General features: G+C 45.2%; 1 protein-coding gene across 3 annotated transcripts in view; it reads right to left on the reverse strand.

Moving 5' to 3' along the window:
- Positions 1-19,003, reverse strand: part of Daam (disheveled-associated activator of morphogenesis-like protein) — a 98,251-nt gene that overhangs the window by 35,879 nt on the left and 43,369 nt on the right. The window contains exon 1 of one of the 3 annotated variants that reach the window (XM_076803274.1): positions 3,753-3,870. The exons of the other annotated variants lie outside the window; for them this stretch is intronic. Coding sequence (XP_076659389.1) covers positions 3,753-3,791 — 39 coding nt within the window. The 5' untranslated portion in view covers positions 3,792-3,870. Of the gene's footprint in view, positions 1-3,752; positions 3,871-19,003 lie in introns of those variants that run through there. 3 annotated transcript variants of the gene reach the window in all.

Genomic DNA, 19,003 nt, shown 5'->3' on the forward strand with positions numbered 1-19,003 from the left:
TAGATCGCCGATCTTCGTGCGAAACGAAAAAATTAAATAACCGAATTTTTTTACAGCTCAGACACATGAAATATAGACGAGGTCTGGATGGACACCTTGGCACGAATGTTAACTTTCATCGGTTGGTTCTCACGAGAAATATAAATATCGATTCTTGAAAAATCTATCACCGCTAGATCGCCGATCTTCGTGCGAAACGAAAAAATTAAATAACCGAATTTTTTTACAGCTCAGACACCTGAAATATAGACGAGGTCTGGATGGACACCTTGGCACCAATATTAATTTTCATCGGTTGGTTCTCACGAGAAATCTAAATATCGATTTTTGCAAAATAGAGTCTGAATTATTAACAAAAATTGGACGCCTCTCTCAGCTGTTATATCTACACTTATTCAGTTTCCATCAATTGTGGGAATAATTATGTTCGGGGTACACCCCGCGGTGGTGGGGATAACTCCGCGACGTTTATCGTCCAGGCCTCGGCGACATATACAGAGCAATTACCATTGTATAATGGAACGGCTGCAGAGCTAGTAGAGCTAAAATTCCCGGGCTCATTAGTTTTCGAGACGGAGCGAGTAGAGACTGCAGTTGAGTCTCGCCTGCAAGGTGCAGGACTTTTGCCAGAACAATTCAGCGCGATCTAGCCTAACGGCAGGTGGCTGACCGGTCGCCGGAGGGACCACGGACACGAATATGCAACCGACAGAGAGCTCGCCGCCGGCGATTCTGTATCGCAAAAAGGATCGAATCGAGCTGAAACCAGTCGATCGTAACGAGATAATCGTTAAACATCGGGCCGGGTTGGATCTAACGCAACAACGGCGGCCGGAAAAACGCACAAAACTTCGATCGACTACGCGCGCGGTCCCCGCGAGCAGATGCGTACGCGTTTAGGATTATAGGTTATGCTCGTTTTTACCCCGATGGAAAATAAACAGCCGCGGAGAGCTCGCACCAACGGTACAGTGATTCGTGGGACTGTTTATTAATCGATCGGAATAGAATTATCGACTGCGCTCTCCGCGGCGAGAACGGGTGCCGTTTAAACGACGGAAATAGACATTAAGCTCCGCCGCTCGATGACAGTAAAATAGTGCTCGATCGTCCGCGCAGATGTTCCGTTATCTGTATCACAGATCTCCAACGCACGCGCGTTTTCGAATCGGTCCGAACCGGCTAGCATTTTCAATTACACGCTTCTGTATACGATATAAAATCTAATCAGCCAGCCTTTAACACTAGAACTACCTAATTTTTTCTTGTAGAAATATTGAAATTACAAATATGTTCCCACGAGAACATTTTTTAGTAAACTTCTCTGTCTTTAACACTAAACCTGCCACGGTCAAAATGACCGGTTTTCTATTTCACAATTACTGAAATTGTAAAACAGTTTTCATAGGAAATTACTGAATTGACTTCTTTACTTTTATTTTAGACGTTGCACTTTTGTATGTTTTGTGCTTGGTAGGTTCAGTGTTACACAGGTACGAAATCTAAACAATTGCAATTTTGTTGTTATTATAATGCAACGTGTGTCAGTTGTATTTACTGCTTGGTGTTTCTCGTGTTAAACTGTTGGAACATAGTGAATCCTCGATTAATGTCATCAACCCGGGTCTTGCCGGGGTCTCGGCGTCCGGGGCAGCGGAAGTGGGGATAATTCCGCGACGTTTATCATCCAGGCCTCGGCGACGTATACAGAGAAATCACTGTAACGAAGCCTCTCGCGCGTAAGTCACGCGATCCGCGAAAAAGAAAACGATCTGCGGCTCTCGAAAGCGAGGAAGACCAGGCGAATATAATATCCGGTTGCCAGTCCTAGCGAAATGATGAAGCGTCCACGAGCAACGAAAGTGGAAGTGTATAATGAACGCGATACGCTCCGAAGTTTCATTCATCCGACCAGATACGATCGCGTTAAGCGTTCGAAATAGATTCTACAACGGACAAGGATATCCTCCGAGGAGATCGAACCTCTGCTATTCCGTGAATCAAATACTTTCTGTCGAAACGGCACCTGCTAACCGGCAGAATATCGGACTTCTAATGGATTAGATGACTATCATTTTCTCCGAGGGATTAATAAAAATTTACAGTTGCTCGACGGGTAAACGATTACACGTTCAACAACCGTCTGTCTTTTTTCAGAACGGTTTGAGGAAGCAACGGGGGCTCGGTAAGAACTCGAAAACGATACCGGGGCGGAAATACACAATTTTCTCCACGACTTCGATCACAGTCGTTGCACGAATAAACGACTACGTTCGCCATAACTTTCTGCTCTTTTTCCGAACGCTGCGAGGAAGAAGACTCGCGATATCGAACTGAAAAATGCCACGAAGTGGAGTTGCGTTGCTTTTTTCGCAACAAAAATTTACACAAACAAGCGTTCTTCTTCGGAACGCTGGAAGGACTATTCAATTTGAAAATGGTACCCAAGAGAATATTTCAGAACACTAACTCACGGAGCACTAAAAGTGACTATTTTGCACTACTTTATTCAAATAACAGGAACGTGCTACCTGCACTTTTAGCAATATTTTAAAAATAATAAGTGCTATTGCACTGAAAAATGGTCCCAGGTGAAAAAATGGTCCCAGGAGGGAAAATGGTCCCAGGAGGGAAAATGGTCCCAGGAGGAAAAATGGTCCCAGGTGGAAAAATGGCTCTAGGTGGAATTACACGATTTTCTCAAAAATTTCCACAATAAATTACTATTGCAGGGTGCAGAGACAGCTATAAGATGTAGTAACAGTTTCTTTTTCAGAACAATTTAAGAAAGGACACACGACATTGCACTGAAAAATGGCCCCAGGTGGAATTACACGATTTTTTCCGAGATTCCTGGAATAATTTACTATTGCAGGATGCAGAAACAGTTGTAAGACTCAATTTTAACAGTTCGTTCTTTTTCCGAACACGTTCAGGAAAGACGATTCCCGATGTACCATCGCGATCCGAAAAATGGTACTAGGAAGCACACAATTTTCTCCGGGGTTTCAACAAAAATTTACAATTACAGGATGCAGAAACAGTTACACGTTCGATGCGATTTCGTTCTTTTCCAGAACACAGGCAGCAAGCGATACAGAACTGAAAAATGGTACTAGTTGGAATTACACAATTTTCTACGGGACTTTAATAACAATGTACAGTGGTTGGAGGAATAAACGACTACATGCTCAGCGACTTCATGTTCGGAGAATCGCCAAGGAAGAAGGCTCGCTACATTGACCCTAAAAATGGCACTAAATGGAATTCCACAATTTTCTCTAGAATTCTAACAAAACGATGCGGAAACGATTCGATACGATTTCGTTCTTTTCCGGGGCACTTTAAGGAATACGGTTTTTCAGAAAAATGGTACCGGTCGGAATCGCCCAATTTTCTCCGGACTATAAAAATTCACTCTTTCAGATCGCTACGAGTCGAAGAGTTTCGACGTTGGTGGTGCCATTAGTCCGGACAACGGTCCGTCGGCGGCGTGAAGCATTCGTGAAAACGGTCCGCGATATTGAACTTAAAAACGGTACCTGGGCGGAATTACCCGCGCGGCATTAACGATTCCATCGCACGCACGTGGCGCCGCGGCTCGCGTTCGTTACGCGTTCGCACAATGCGCGGCGGTCGTTCATTTATTTTTTTTTCCCCCTTCGCGGATAGGTGTAGCTCGTTAGTCGTGGCAATTACGCCCGCGCAATCCCGCCGCGAACGGTACCGTCCGTTTGATCGTTCGACATTACCAGATTCAGCTTGCCCATCTTCTCCAGCACGGTGTCCATCTTGACGATCCGGAGGTCTGCCGAGAAAACGAAAATCTGTCGGCGCGCACCACTGTCCTCCCTCGCGATCGATCTTTCCCCGAAATCAATGCTTCCACCGTTGGATCGCTCGATCGCTACTCCATGCCACGCCGAGCGGACACAGCCTTGTCGTTGCGACGAGGATCACGCCGATCGCTGCTCCTCCCGGAGTTATTTCGATTTCATTCGACGGCGAAATTGTTCCTCGGCCTTCACGGGAACGTCGACGGTTCCATGGGAGATGGTTCTCGCTCAACCCACTGTCACGGTGTTGCACTCATGGTGGTGTTCTTTCTCTTCCCGAACTTATTTCTCCGTCAACGTGTCGGCGATTCCGAAGCTGCTTCCTCTTCCTTGTCACAACATTGTTCACAATTCCGCGTCGCTTTCAACGCGTTCGGCGAGCTTGTTTCCGATCGAAATCGAGTTCCAACATATTTTTGGGGCTTTTTAGTTTGCAAACTGGATGGTCGAAGGTTACACTGTCTCGATGGTCGTAGCAGAAGATCCACGGTGCGACTGGATCGCGAGAGCCGATCGTGGGACGCGCGAGAGGATCGCGGCTACGGAACCTTCTTGCTCGCGATTGTAGGTTGAACTGCCAGGTGAAAACACAACACCTCTCAACCTGCACAGGTGCACACAGAGGCCTCCCGACGGGCCCCGCCGGTAGGAAGGGGGGCCTACTTGTACTCGGGGGGGAACTGTTCAACACGGATACCTTAATCTTTTCGTGTTCATCTGACGAATATCGGTTGCCGTTTAATGCTCACGAGGAAACATCGCCGGAAGCGAACTGGTTTCGGATATTGCCGGGGGTGGGGGCAGGAGGAGAGAAAAAAATGAAGGGGATTGCCTGGGACCGTACCGTGGAACGCCAATTATGCCGATAAATCGGTAATGACACGCTGCTCATCGATTACCCGGACAAAAGATTCGCATAATCGCCGGTCCTTCTTGTGTCATCCTTCGGCCGTGTTTTGTTGACCTGATTGCCGAGACAATGGAACACCTGGATTATTTAGGATGTCCCCAAAGTTCGTTTCGAATTTGATGGCGAATTTTATTTCTCGAGATTTTTTGTATCGAAGACCTTTGATAAATTGTCTGGTTGTCGAAATGTGAAAGTTCGGGGTTTATATTTGTTTATATTTGCCAGACGCGTTTATTTATTGGATTTTTAGCATCACAATTAAAATTCCGTTTCGGGTCACGTAGCCCCGAGAACGACAGGGTTAACGTTCCGGGCGACGGCATAAGTTTATGCAAATTTGCATCAATGGAATTCGAAAAGAAGTGAGAAAGTGGATGTCGGAAAGCGGAAAAAACCTGGTCTTTTTCGAATTCTTCTTATTTCTTATAATTATTTCATTAATAGTATTAATACTTGTCAGAGACGTCTAAAGTGATCGTTCGAATTCTTCTTATTTCTTATAGTTATTTCATTAAAAGTACTAATACTTGTCAGAGACGTCTAAAGTGATCGTTCGAATTCTTCTTATTTCTTATAGTTATTTCATTAAAAGTATTAATACTTGTCAAAGACGTCTAAAGAAATTCGTAAATAAGCTATCGTATTTGAACGAAACGCGTTTCAAAAAGAAAAACCTGATTTACAATCAATCGACGACCGAGCAAAATTCGATTCATTCGTCAAATTAAATAAAAACAAATCGATACGCAGCATTCCCGAAAAATTTTCTCTGACACCGAGACAATTTTTCGAAAATTCTACTTTGTTCGTTTTTCGAGGCGCGTCGAAACGGATGATAAATGCGCTTCTTGTCGCAAAAAGATCTGTCGATCAACCGGTGAAAGTTAAAAGTGCACTTGTACGAAGAATTAAAAGCGTAATACTGTGTCGAATCGCCGGTAATTATGAAGACCTATCCGGACAGCTTGGGAGGATAATTATCGTAGTTTATACAACGTGAAAGGCAGGTCTTCTTACGATATAAATACCGTTGTTCGAAACCATAAAGCAAATCGATTGTTCCGCGCAAAAAGGTGTATCAAATTTGTAATAAAACGCGAATCTAATGACTCATCGGATATGAGTTTCTACTCCGATTACGGGCGGATTACCTCGGCCAGATTTCACAGTTCAAAAAGTCCGCGAAAGCCTGATGCACGACGTACTCGGCGGGAAAAGGGGTGGGGGGAAAAAAAGGAGCTCGGGTTCTGTGAGATCAAGTCGGTCGGGATGGGCGCTCGCGCGACCCAAATTCTGCGAGCGTATTTTTCGAGCGTATCGCTCCGCGAACGGCAACGTTTTCAACATCCTTAACCCTTCGTGGGCGCACCGAGTCGTCTATTCTCTAATCTATTAAACACGTGTGCTATTAATATTTTTTAAACCGACACAAAAATTCCATTTTACTGTTGTTAAGATATAGACATCGGAGAATTCATTGGCATACAATAAATATAAATTTTCTCGTTCTTCTAAGAAATCAAAATAAAATATATATCGTAACGCAAAGGGGAGAGTCGCCCCGGATAATTCCAATTTTTTAAAGGACGAAACAGAGGACGACTGTTGAACAGTATACGTCGTCCAATAAGTGACACAAATTCCGCGTCAGATTTTTTTATCTTCGGGCACACAACCGCGCAAATATTTATTGTACGACAGAGAGACACGTGCAAGAGAATACGTAATTTTGTCGGCGAGCGCAAACGAGAAGCGCAGCGCCGAGGTGAAATATTTTACGAGCCGTTAAACGTATCCGCCGAAATATTATCCGCGGGACGGTTTGCACGTAACCGAGTGGGAAATAGAGGCGGCCAGGCCGCGACGTAAAATACTGCCGGTGGTGATTGTTAACTCTTTCGGTTTCGTGCTGATGCACCGAGACGCAGGTACATTTCGGCGATAAATCCGGCCGGAGGCCAGGGGAAATCGGGCCAGCGGGCTTCGCGCAAAACGAATCCACGCGAGAGGAAAGCCGCGCGAGGGAAGAATGCGTAATTTTGACCGTGGGCCTGCTTCCGAGAAACGAAAAACGTCTCGAAAGTTTTCTAGAATCTAGCACACGGACTATATCCTTTCTTCGGGACTTCGCGAAAGACTTGCGACCTCGGAAGCGGTGCGAGGAAATACGCGGAACTGCCATTTTATCGATGCAATTGATAAAAATCCAAGACTTTTACAACGTACTTCTTCTCAAGCACAGACTTTTTTAATTAAGGCACAATTGGAAACATGTTGAAATATAATTGTAGCCTATGTGGTACATAGGTGAACCTATATTGTGCTGTATTAGGGATCTGCATTACCGACCGTGCAGTGTTTCATAAGAAAGAGACAGTGGCGCTAGTAGTGAAAAATGTCGGAACCTCGAGGTGCTGTTTCAGGAGGGCTCGTTTTTCTTTAAATAAGTAAAGTAAACAACCAAAAATACACCGCAACGTCTCTGTAAATGTCCCAGCTAGGACTGTATGGTCTTATTTTTTCGATACGAAAGCTAGATCTCTGGATATTCAAGAAAATCTGACAGCGGCGGACATCTTGTGACGTCATCCTTGCTCGTGAGAGGGAGTCTGCTGTCGAATATTACAAATTACTCCACTATCACGTACAAATCGGCATTTTGGGGACCACATAGTCCTAGATTGGACTTTTAGGATACCGAATTGACCAATTTTGAATCGCTCATTGCGATATTGAAGCGTCAGCTTGAGCTCTCGTGAATCCTTGCAAGTTTCGTGTACATATATGGGTTTTTCAGCTGCCTTAGGTTTATTGATTGGCAAATTTATCAAATGCAGCAAAATACTGTCCACGACAGACGACTGTTGTTTCAACATTCCCATGAGAAAGTATGTACCAACTTCGAACAAAGGGATCAAGCATAGATTGGTACTATCTTCGCGCAAGTCAAAAATATGTTCATCGGTGAAGCGAGCACACGTTTCGTTCCCCTTCAGGGACTCCGAAAGCCCGAAAATTCAACGCACTGCCGAGCAAAATGCTTCCTAGACGCACACAATATACGCTCGCGAAACAATAGCAATTTTACGATTCGGAAACGCACTCTCGCGAAATCCCCGTCGAGGTTACCCAACGTTCCCTCTAAAGATAGATCGCGCGGAACAGAACGGCAGAACTTTCGAAAGCGATTCCAAAACGGAAAACAAATATGTCCGGTGGCAGGGAGAAACCGCGGCTCGTTCGGAAAGAGGAAGGAAAAAACGCCGAAGAAGGGAAGCGGAGAGAGAGAGAGAGAGAGAGAGAGAGAGAGAACAGGCACGAAAATTCCGAGCATTTTCTCCCGGAATCCCGGCTTCTCTTCCGTGGGCTTTTCGTACACGGGCGTTTAAGGAGCGATTGCGTGCGCGATGCACGTAAACGGGCTGCACTCGGCTGCACCGAGCGCGAGCGGGCGTGCAGGAATAAAAAGCGGCCAGCCGGTCTCGTCCGACGCGGAACGCGCGCGGATTCGAGCCAACGTGAAGTTTGGCAACGCGAAAAATGAATGCAGCCGCGGTCGGGACGTCCGCTTTTTCGAAAAGAGTGGGGAGGGAGGGAGAGGGGGCAGTGTTGCAACGGTGTAACCACGCGATAAACGATGCACCTGAGACAAGAATCGATACCCCCCCACGATGCGCCGATAAGAACAGGTGTGCGTGTGGTGTGACTTTTATCGAAGATGACAATTAGGACAACCAATTGGCACGCTAACGGAGATTGCTTTCGAAGACAGAGGGATACGTTTTTTGGGAAATAAGTTTCCTCGTGAGATACAGGTTAAATGTCGGGAGGTCCTATTAAGGCCACCAAGGTCAAACGTATTCATCCTCTTTCACCTACTTTTCAGACACGGGTTAACTGATCAGGATGCTTCGCTGCGACATGAAGAAGTCTAACCCTTGAATCTCTTTCCGCAGGACAACCCCGATCATCGGCAATCCGATTCCTCGGTTCCAGAAGGTAAGATTCGGAGAGGCTGACGGACACAAAGTGGAAAGGAAACGTCCTTGTTTGCCCAGCGGGCAGCAGCCTTGCGCAGGAATGCGCTCTTGTCTCTTCTCGCCGCTGGACGACTGGTTTTTCAGCGGAAAAACGAGATGCACGAGCCTCGCCGTAGTTTTTTTTTTCCACCCCGGTGACGCGGGGGCGAGGGGATCATCGGCGTTCCTGCGCCGCTCGATCACCGACCTTGAAGACATTCTTCGTTAAGGTGGTCCTGGCAATCCTGGCGACGTTTCAATCGAGCGAAACCGCCTTCACCCCTTCGAACTTGACGGTCGTTACCTGGTAGTCGGTTCTGTTCACCGATTGGCCGGTTCCTAGCTCTGTCCAGGACCCATCTTTTTATCGCACGATGAATTATTATCCGCTGCTACCTTCTTTGTCCCGCGGCGCCATTCGAAATCTGCTGCTAAGTGGAAATGTTGTAAGTGGACTATTGCCCTATTGATTTCTCTGTATATGTCGCCGAGGCCTGGATGATAAACGTCGCGGAACAATCCCCACTACCGCGGGGCACACCCCGTGAGGCCAGAAAGCTTGAAAGTCCTCGGACGCCGAAGAGTGTAAACACGTCTCCTCGACGATACACGACGCTGACATATATCGAGAGTTCACTGTATCTCGTTACAGTAAAATATTCAACTAGGGTCGTTTATGGCAGCAGGAAGAAACTACAATTACATTCACGGAAACATTGAAACAAAAGGCATTCCAGATTCGGACGCAGGTTCTCCGAATTCTCGTTGTTGGACCGAGGATGATGAAAAAATCGCATAAACGTCGGCTTTCTCCCAGGATGTAAACGTTTTTCACGATTATTACGTGAGAGACCGAGATCGTTTTCCCTGAACACGTTATGGTTCACGCTCAAGGTTGAGAGGAAGACTATCGCGGATGATGACTGGTCCCTTCGTGTCCTTCGAGCGCGATGACCTGCGCAAGCAAGCGAACCGGTACTTTCGTATACGGTTTTTAACGGCAGCCATTTAGAAACCGTTCGACGCGGTTTACTTCTTCAACTTCGTTCTTCGCCTATGCTCGACCCGACCTCGCTTCGATCATTCCATCCTCGATGAATTTGAAATGAGCTGTAGTTTGACCTTGTTCGGGAACAATACTCTAGACGGTTGCCTAGTTTTCCGTAATGGAATTGCTGGCCGGCAATTCGCGCGACTATGAATATCAAGATCGTTTACTGTTAATTACATATTGGCTGGTGAATTATTTAACGCGTCGACTGTGTCGTATTTGGGTGACGGAATTAGTTGTCCGGAAAATTAGCCTTCGCGCTGATGATAGGTCGTGTACACCGAATTTAACGAATAATTAACGTCGTAAACCTTAAATGTGTCGGTTTTTATTTCACCGGGGAAATTGCTTCCTTCTTATCTAATCTTTGCGCGCTCGCAGAATTAGCGGCGAACGAATTAAAATACCGGAAAATTCGCTGCTAATTGCCTGTTAAATATAATTACCATGTGCATGCAACTCGCATTCGAATATCGGACAAACGGCTCGTTGCTTTTGGCTAGTTGAATAATGCTGGCAATAATAATCGAACATATTGAAATAATGCATAGACTGATCTCACTTGAGAAGACGAGTAATTCTCGATATATGTCAACAACACGGGTCTTGCCAGTGTCATGTATCGCGTAGGACATGTGTCCGAGGCCTCTCGATATTTGCGGCCCCTGACGAGATATACCCCGCGGTAGTGGGGATAATTCCGCGGCGTTTATCATCCAGGCCTCGGCGACATATACATAGAAATCACTTCAAACATCGAAAAAACTAAATTACAGAATTCAATCAAAGAGTGAAATAATACTGTAACTAGAATTAGATCTTATTTTCCTCTCTGCATCAAAAATTAATTTTACCAAAAAAGTGCTGACCCTAATGCGTAGCCGTCTCGCAGTGTCTACTCAAGTAATCAATACTATTTATAAATAAAACAAAATTCCACAAGTTCGCGTTTAGCCACAGCTGTTTTGCTTTCTGTATACTATAATTACGTAGCTCTCCTAATATAATTATCCTGACGGAGGCGATTAGTCATTTCGATCCATTAAAAGGTTCCCCTGAAATACCGCCATGATCCTTGAGAAATTGAGGATAGGACGTAGAAGACCAAGCCTCTCGGCATTGAGATCGGTGTTTTTAGTAGCGTTTGCGGTTCAGGAAATCTTAACGATCCGATCGCGCGGAATCGGTTCGCGATGTGCTTGTCTAGCGCGGGACTAATTTCCCTCTTCGAGCGGAAAAGAAACGGACGGGCGGAGAGGAAAAAAGAAGGATCGCGAGCGCGTAGAACGTTAAGGAGACTCGGCTCGTAAACTACCGTCCTTGTAACCGACTGGGAGAGCGCGATCGCTCGCGGAAACGTAGATCGAGGAAGAGCGGAAGGTTTCTCCGGCTCGTTTTCACCGGTAATGCCAGTAACATCGTACCTGCCCGCACCTTTACGCGCATTCCTACGATAACGCAGCGAAACGAGCCGACCCGATCGATTAGCGGCAACACCATTAAGCTCCTGCTAGTCCTGCCCCCCTCACCCCTCCTCGCCGAACCGGAGAAACCAGAGAAAGGTTACAGTTTAAGCGCAATTCGAGAAATTGTAAGAATCGTTGAACCCTTACCCCCCACCCCTGTTTTTGACGGGGAGGAAAAATGAATTGCCTTTTATTGTAATTTTCAGAATTATAGAACCCTGAAAATGCCTTCCCAAAATTTTGTACTGATTAAAAGTGAAGCGATTGTAGAACGATGCTTCGGAGTAGCAGTGTGGGTGCAAATTTTGAACAAATTTTTCCCGAAACTAAAATAGGTAACCCAGGGAACAATGTTCGAATAGCAAGTCCAGAAATCGAGATCCACAACTCGAGAAATTATAAGAATCGTTGATTCGTTGAACCCTCGGCCCCCCACTCCTATTTTTGACGGTGGGGAAAAAGAATTTCCTTTTATTGTAATTGTCAGAATTATACAACCTTGAAAACGCCTTCCCAAAATTTTGTACTGATTAAAAATGAAGCGATTGTAGAACGATGCTTCGGAGTAGCAGCGTCGGTTCAAATTTTGAACTAATTTTTCCCGAAACTAAAATAGGTAACCCAGCGAACAATATTTGAATAGCAAGTCCAGAAATCGAGATCCACAATTCGAGAAATTGTAAGAATCGTTGAACCCTCAGCCCCCACCCCTATTTTTGACGGGGAGGAAAAATGAATTGCCTTTTATTGTAATTTTCAGAATTATAGAACCCTGAAAATGCCTTCCCAAAATTTTGTACTGAAATTTATTAAAATTGAAGCGATTGTAGAACGATGCTTCGGAGTAGCAGTGTGGGTGCAAATTTTGAACAAATTTTTCCCGAAACTAAAATAGGTAACCCAGGGAACAATGTTCGAATAGCAAGTCCAGAAATCGAGATCCACAATTCGAGAAATTGTAAGAATCGTTGAACCCTCAGCCCCCACCCCTATTTTTGACGGGGAGGAAAAATGAATTGCCTTTTATTGTAATTTTCAGAATTATAGAACCCTGAAAATGCCTTCCCAAAATTTTGTACTGAAATTTATTAAAATTGAAGCGATTGTAGAACGATGCTTCGGAGTAGCAGTGTCGGTGCAAATTTCGAACAAATTTTTCCCGAAACTAAAATAGGTAACCCAGCGAACAATATTTGAATAGCAAGTCCAGAAATCGAGATCCACAATTCGAGAAATTGTAAGAATCGTTGAACCCTCAGCCCCCACCCCTATTTTTGACGGGGAGGAAAAATGAATTGCCTTTTATTGTAATTTTCAGAATTATAGAACCTTGAAAATGCCTTCCCAAAATTTTGTACTGATTAAAAATGAAGCGATTGTAGAACGATGCTTCGTAGTAGCAGCGTCGGTGCAAATTTCGATCTAATTTTTCCCGAACCTAAAATAGGTAACCCAGGGAACAATGTTCGAACAACAAGTCCCCCAGAGATTCAGAAGACTCCAGAGTCGTCGAGCGAGCTTCGCGGTAATTATAAATCACGGAAACTTCGGCATCCATCGCGGACGAAAATATTCGAGGAATTCCAGTAGCCGCGGAGGATCGTGTGCGCGCAATATTTCCGAAAGAATGTGTTCGCAGCTGTGTCGGTCGCGTCGGGGAAATTAGAGTTAGCGTGAGCGCCGTGTACACGAGGTGTATATTTTTCAGAAATTAATTAGATGAATCGCATTAACTCCGGCGCGGCCCCATGAATATTGATAAGGCAACACAGGCACAGCCGCTTGTTCCAGTCGACTGTTACACCGCGAATAATGGAAACGACGAGGACGACGGGGATTTTTGATCGTCGGCGAACGCGGTCGGCCGTATTTCATCATTCCCATGACCGGTGGGGGTCGTTCGCTGGAACTTTCCCGTCTTTCGATGCGTTATTATGCTCGATCCGAGAGAGCATGGTTCCCCTTACGCGTGCGCGTTTGTATTTTTTTTTTTCTCTCGCGGAGCCGTTTAACGACGCGCCAGGAATAATCCCGGTTAATTGCACCGCGGCGAACGGCCCCGACGACGCCCATAGGCGGTAGAAATTAACCGGTGAAAAGATATCGGTGTCGTTAAAATAATCGCCGTAATGACCCCCCGCGCGCGCGTTAAACAAAAGTGATTTCACGCCGGCGAGAGTATATAATCACGATCGCCGCGCCGCGCCGCGCCGCGCCGCGTGTATACCGTGTAAACCGATCCGAATCGAATCGACGCGAGTAGGGCCTTTTAACGCGTTAACGCGCGGATTCAGGAAGGGAAACAGAGAGATCGAAAGTGAACGCGCCCACAACGATCCTGATACCATGAGACACCTATGATCGAGGAGAAAACATCCGTTTACCCGGACAGTTCTCACGCTCGCGATACGATCCTTAGATCGGCGAATCGGCGATCTACTGGCGACTGATAGTTCGCGAGCTGCGCACGCTCGAGCAGCTGCCCCCACCACCGCACTCGGAGAGGCGGAGCCAGTGTCGCAGAGCGGGGAAATTGAGGGGAATACGGTTACCCCCTCCCTGGATCGTGTCACGTGATAGGGCCACGGCGGAAGCGCGGGGAAGTGGAGTGGGGGAATGCTGGAAGGGGTAAAGGGGGGATGTAGAGGGGGAAGACAAGTCTTGAGTGACACTTGGGTGCGTAGCAGCTCATAGCTCCTCAGCCATTAGTTCCTCAAGGCTTACATTGTCTTCTCTGTCCTTGTTTACTGAGGCAGCTTTGAGTGTAAAGCTGTCGTTTTCAGGTGTTCGTGCGAGTCATACTACGCCCACCTCATTATTTAGATAAAAAAGGAGACCCTGAGGACAATTCTTGCTACTGCTGTAATCGTTAAAATTACTCGTGTTCGTGTACGAGACGAGCCATTTAATCTAATTAATCTACCACTTTTTGATAAATCCTACCCGAATAATTTATTTACATGTTTTCGGAACGACTCTGTTCTGCACTTCGACCGTGCCAAGGACTGTCGCAAATCGATTACCGGCTCCCAGTAGTGTAACAGTTTCTCAACGACCGCTTCCGTCTTCTATTTCACAGGGGCTGTTGGTCAAAGGGTAGTTTCGCGTTGCTGTGGCGGCTATACGTTAAGCCTAATCTAGCACAAAGTGAGTCACCAAACCATTCTCACCTGAAGCCTTCGCTGCTTTCAGAGAGAACGTACAAAGAAAAACAAATTACTGTCCCAGTGCGGTAGTTGTCGTAATAGACAAATTTTTTAGTTTCCGTTGTCGGTACATTGACATATTTGTTTTTTAACGCTAGATTCACGGGAACCGTCAAAATGACGGATTCTAATATTTTTAATTCAAGAAATTGACAAATTGATCAGACAAATTGATTTCTCTAAGTATATATTATTCAAAAAATGGCTACAGATTTTCATAGATATATTCATGGTACTTTTATAAGGAAATTTAAAGTAGTCTTTTTTAGAGCTCCGTAAACCTAGTGTTAAGTGTTCACGTGTCCAAATCGATAGAAGCACTATGCTTCCTCAAGAATGTCTAAATTATTCCTCATAATATTCCTCGGAAGGTCATCTGAAGGTCAACACGCGTTTGAAGTATCAGGAAATGTGACCTGGAGGAGCAAATTTTAACATTAATCCTAGAATAGTGTCACGGGGGGGTCTCTCATGACCCGTAAAATTTCTCTCAACTAATTTTCCCCACTGTACCGCAAAACAACTGCAACAACTTTCCTGAACCTCTTTGGAACATTTTAGGGTTCTACGAAAACTTAGAAAATCCTCGGTACGATACTTCGTGGTCCAAGTAGACACGTTACAAAGGGTAAACTCAACGGGAACATTTCAGGCGGAAAATGTCGGATCGCTGTATATCAGTGGATAGGGTAGTTTCGGGCCACTTGAAGGCTAAAAATAAATTCGCCTGTGGAAACATCCTATTTTGCTGTGGATCGTTAATGCTACGACGGCGTGGCGCTTAGGGGTGGGGTAAATCGGGTCGAAACGTCGCAACGGGAGGTTTTTAATCGAAATGGTTTCGACGTGAAACCGGCCGTAAAGATGCGCTACAACGTCGAGCAAAGATAATCGAGCTCGCATCGTAAACTACCGTTCCACCTTTCCTCGGCAATTTGACGGTGAGGACCACCCGCCGGAAGCTCGTGTGTACCGTGCACAGGTCTTCGAGCGTAATCTCGAGCGTGCGTGGCCCTTAAGTGATGCACTTCGCGCGCGGATGGACGGCTACCAGTTCGGATAAGACGGTATGTGTAACGCCGTATTTTCGAAAGCGACTCTCTCGCCCGCGAGAAACGCGCCGATCGCCTGGAAATTTATTTATAGAAGAAGGGCTCCTCTCTCGGGACGTGCCGGAAATTTCAGGAATGGTAAACGCTCTCTTCGGCGATCCAGCATCCTCCGGTGGATACGGTTTATTGGCATGATGTTGTTCCTCGGCCGTAGCGTCCCGTAGGGTGCTCGTTGCAGTTGCGACCGACGACGAATCGTACGGAAACGAGACGCGCGTATTTCGAGGTCCTAATCGGTGTCAACTACTGCACGTATCGACCTACTGAGAAAGACCCGTTAACTTCGATCTCCCTTTCCCTCCCGCCGCGAGCCGTCTCTCTCCGACTTTTGGCTTTTAGAACGCCGGACGACCGCGCGCTCCAACCTGCTGCATTATCGGTGCCGTTTAAACGCGAGTCCAATCCACCGAAAAATCGATTCTTTCTTGTCTCCTTGTTTCGTTGCATCTCCAACGCTGGAGACACCGTCTAAATCGTTCTACGTTCTTTAACCCTTCGCACTCGAAGCTATTTTAACACTAGAACTACCGAGCAATGAATGCGACTGACGTGTATCGCTTCGTAACAGTGAGAAGACTGTGCCCGTTCGTGTGCTTCAACGGAGAGGTTCATTAAAAAATTTCCGATCAAAAGATTTGTACAATTTCAGTAATTGTGAAAGAAAAAATAAGGAACCAGTCGTTTTGACTGGTCCGGTAGTTCTAGCGTTAACTCCGAAACGAAACGTTTCTTCCGACCTAGAACATTTCCCTTCTGTGTATGTTTTTTCGGGTTATGCATACCGGAAATGGTGCGATTTACTTTTACAATACTGAAATGTTCAGTAATTTATTAACACGTTGAACGCCACGTCAACCGTATGTGGGTGACGGAATTGTTTGCCCAGGTTTTAAAATGAATTTTTACGTTGATATATTCATTGTACCGATTAGGATCTGTAACATGCAAGAAAGCTGGAGGACTACCTCAATTCAATTTTTATTTCATTAAATAACTTACTTTGATTTTATCGAATTTTTGGGGTTCCTAGTTTGCCGATCAAAGTGTTAAACACGAACAAATTTAATAATGTAAAACACATTTTGAATAGTGATACAGCAATTTTTAGTGGCGTTTTACAGTCGTCGTTCGAGTGCTAAGGGTTAATTTACAATTATCGTGATTGTAAAAATGCATTTGTAGGAAATTCATTTCACACATTTATTCCTTGGAAGGTACGTAAAAACTGCTAAAAATCTGGCCGAATATATTCTTCATATTTTTGTATAATAATCTAATTAAAAGAGAATCCAAAGAAACTTCATATTTGCAATTATCTTGCAACGCATCAGCGAAAAGCTGCAAACCGAAAATTTTTCTGGAAGATCCCAGACAACCATTCGAGGGATAAAAACAATTTTCTGGTTGTGGATCAACCTATAGGAATAAGATACAACCTAGTTGAACCGAGAAGAACAATATTGGAAACGTCCTTTTGTTTTTTAAATCGATTGATATATATAAAATGTTATGTGTTTTGCTGTAAACCACCACAATGTAAATATTAACTGTAACCTTCTCTTTTATATTCAATTGTAATCGATGTGGTCGCGAATGACCTAGCTGTTAATGCGGCCACTTTAAAATAAACGATATATAATAATAATAATAATTTCATAATGAACCTGGAACTGTTTTCATTTTGTGGGTAAATTGAACTGAAAAAGTATTAGGACCTTGAATAAGTTCTCGCTGTTTCTTTTACAAAATAAAAGTTTTTACCCAATGTCCTTGCTTCTGGATCATTCCTAAAACTTTTAAACGTTATCAAACAGTTGACTCATCTACTTGTAATGTTTTTCCAAGTTCTGCTAGCGTCTGACATCGGTCTTGATCGAGTAATTCCTCCAACTTTTCGTCTTCAAATTTTTTCGGTGCGCCAAAACGTTCTTTATCCTCAAGTTCAAAATCATTATTTTTGAAGCGTCGAAACCAGTCTCTGCGTGTCGTATCCGACAAAGCATTGTCACCATAAGTCTCAACAAGAATTCTATGTGCTTCAGCTGCAGATTTCTTTTGAATAAAGTAGTGCAATAAAATTCCCCGCAAATACACTTTATTTGGCACAAAAGTAGACATTTTCAGAACTAAGAAAAAATTACTTTGTTTACACTAAAGTGAACTACCATACACTGAAATTTAAGGTTAGATACACCACTGCCTTGCATGTGTGTTACCATTCGAAATTCCACGAACGGGGTACTGCTACTGCCATTTTTGAAGAAACAGCGAGAACTTATTCGAGGTCCTAATAACACGACAAAAGTACAATCTTTCAGATCAATAAATGTCGTATTGTCGAAAAGTGCTAGCCACTTTCTAGCGGCGATACGGAAGAGCCGGTAACGTATCTGGCCGCCGCTAATTTAATAACACAAAGAGCGTCGTCGTGGGCGGGATAATGCCCAGTAAAATCACCGAACGATCCAGAGTACGGTCTCGAGTTTTACGACGGATTGAGAGACCCTGTCTCGCGAGTAGCGTGGGCGTGTAGACCGCCGCGTAGGCTCATTCAACGTCGTTTCGTTATTCCACTCTCGTTTGTGCTGATTTTACGGGACACCGGGGCCTCCGGGCATCCGCCACCTTCTTCGAGGCTTTTCCCGAGAGGCTGTTACCGATTTCCTCGCACGTACCGGTGCCTTTTGTACGACACGATGCTTCGCGGATAAGATACCACGGATTCGCGCGTCATTTTCAGCGGCGACCGTTAACGCGGTTCCGCGTCGCGAATGTTTCCTGGAGAAACGGTTTCTAGGCCGCGACTTTGAATCGCCAAGTGCCAGATGAATATGAAGCACGGGAAAACCGGTTCGTTTTGGAAAAGAAAAAATACAAGTCAATTTCACAGGTTTTATTGGGCGATTGCAAAATTCTTTTGGGAAAAAAGAACCATAAAGAGTTTGCAGTGGTTTCTCGATATATGTCGCCGAGGCCTGGAGGATAAACGTCGCGGAACTATCCCCACTACCGCGGGGTATACCATGTGAGGGGCCCAAAGCTCGAGAGTGCTCAGTCGCCGAGGAGTGTGAACACAAGGCACGTCTCCTGGACGATACATGACGCCGGCAGGACCTTGTTGACATATATCGAGAACTCGTTGTAAAACTAGATGACCGTGGGAAACGGTAGTGACTGTATAATTAAAATCTAATGGGAGACAGTGGAACACAGAAACAGATCTTGTGATCGATACTGGCGTTACTATTTAACGAGGTATTGCAACGCCCGTCGCAATTTATGGCCGATGCATCCAGCGTTATATGACCGATGCAAGAATACACACGGCCGCCACCTTTTACTTGTAGCCGGAGCCTCGTGACCGATATAAAATATCGATTCCGCAAACGGGGAACCGGCACGC

This window comes from Halictus rubicundus, chromosome 18 (assembly GCF_050948215.1).
Source record: "Halictus rubicundus isolate RS-2024b chromosome 18, iyHalRubi1_principal, whole genome shotgun sequence".
NCBI classification, from domain to species: domain Eukaryota; kingdom Metazoa; phylum Arthropoda; class Insecta; order Hymenoptera; family Halictidae; genus Halictus; species Halictus rubicundus.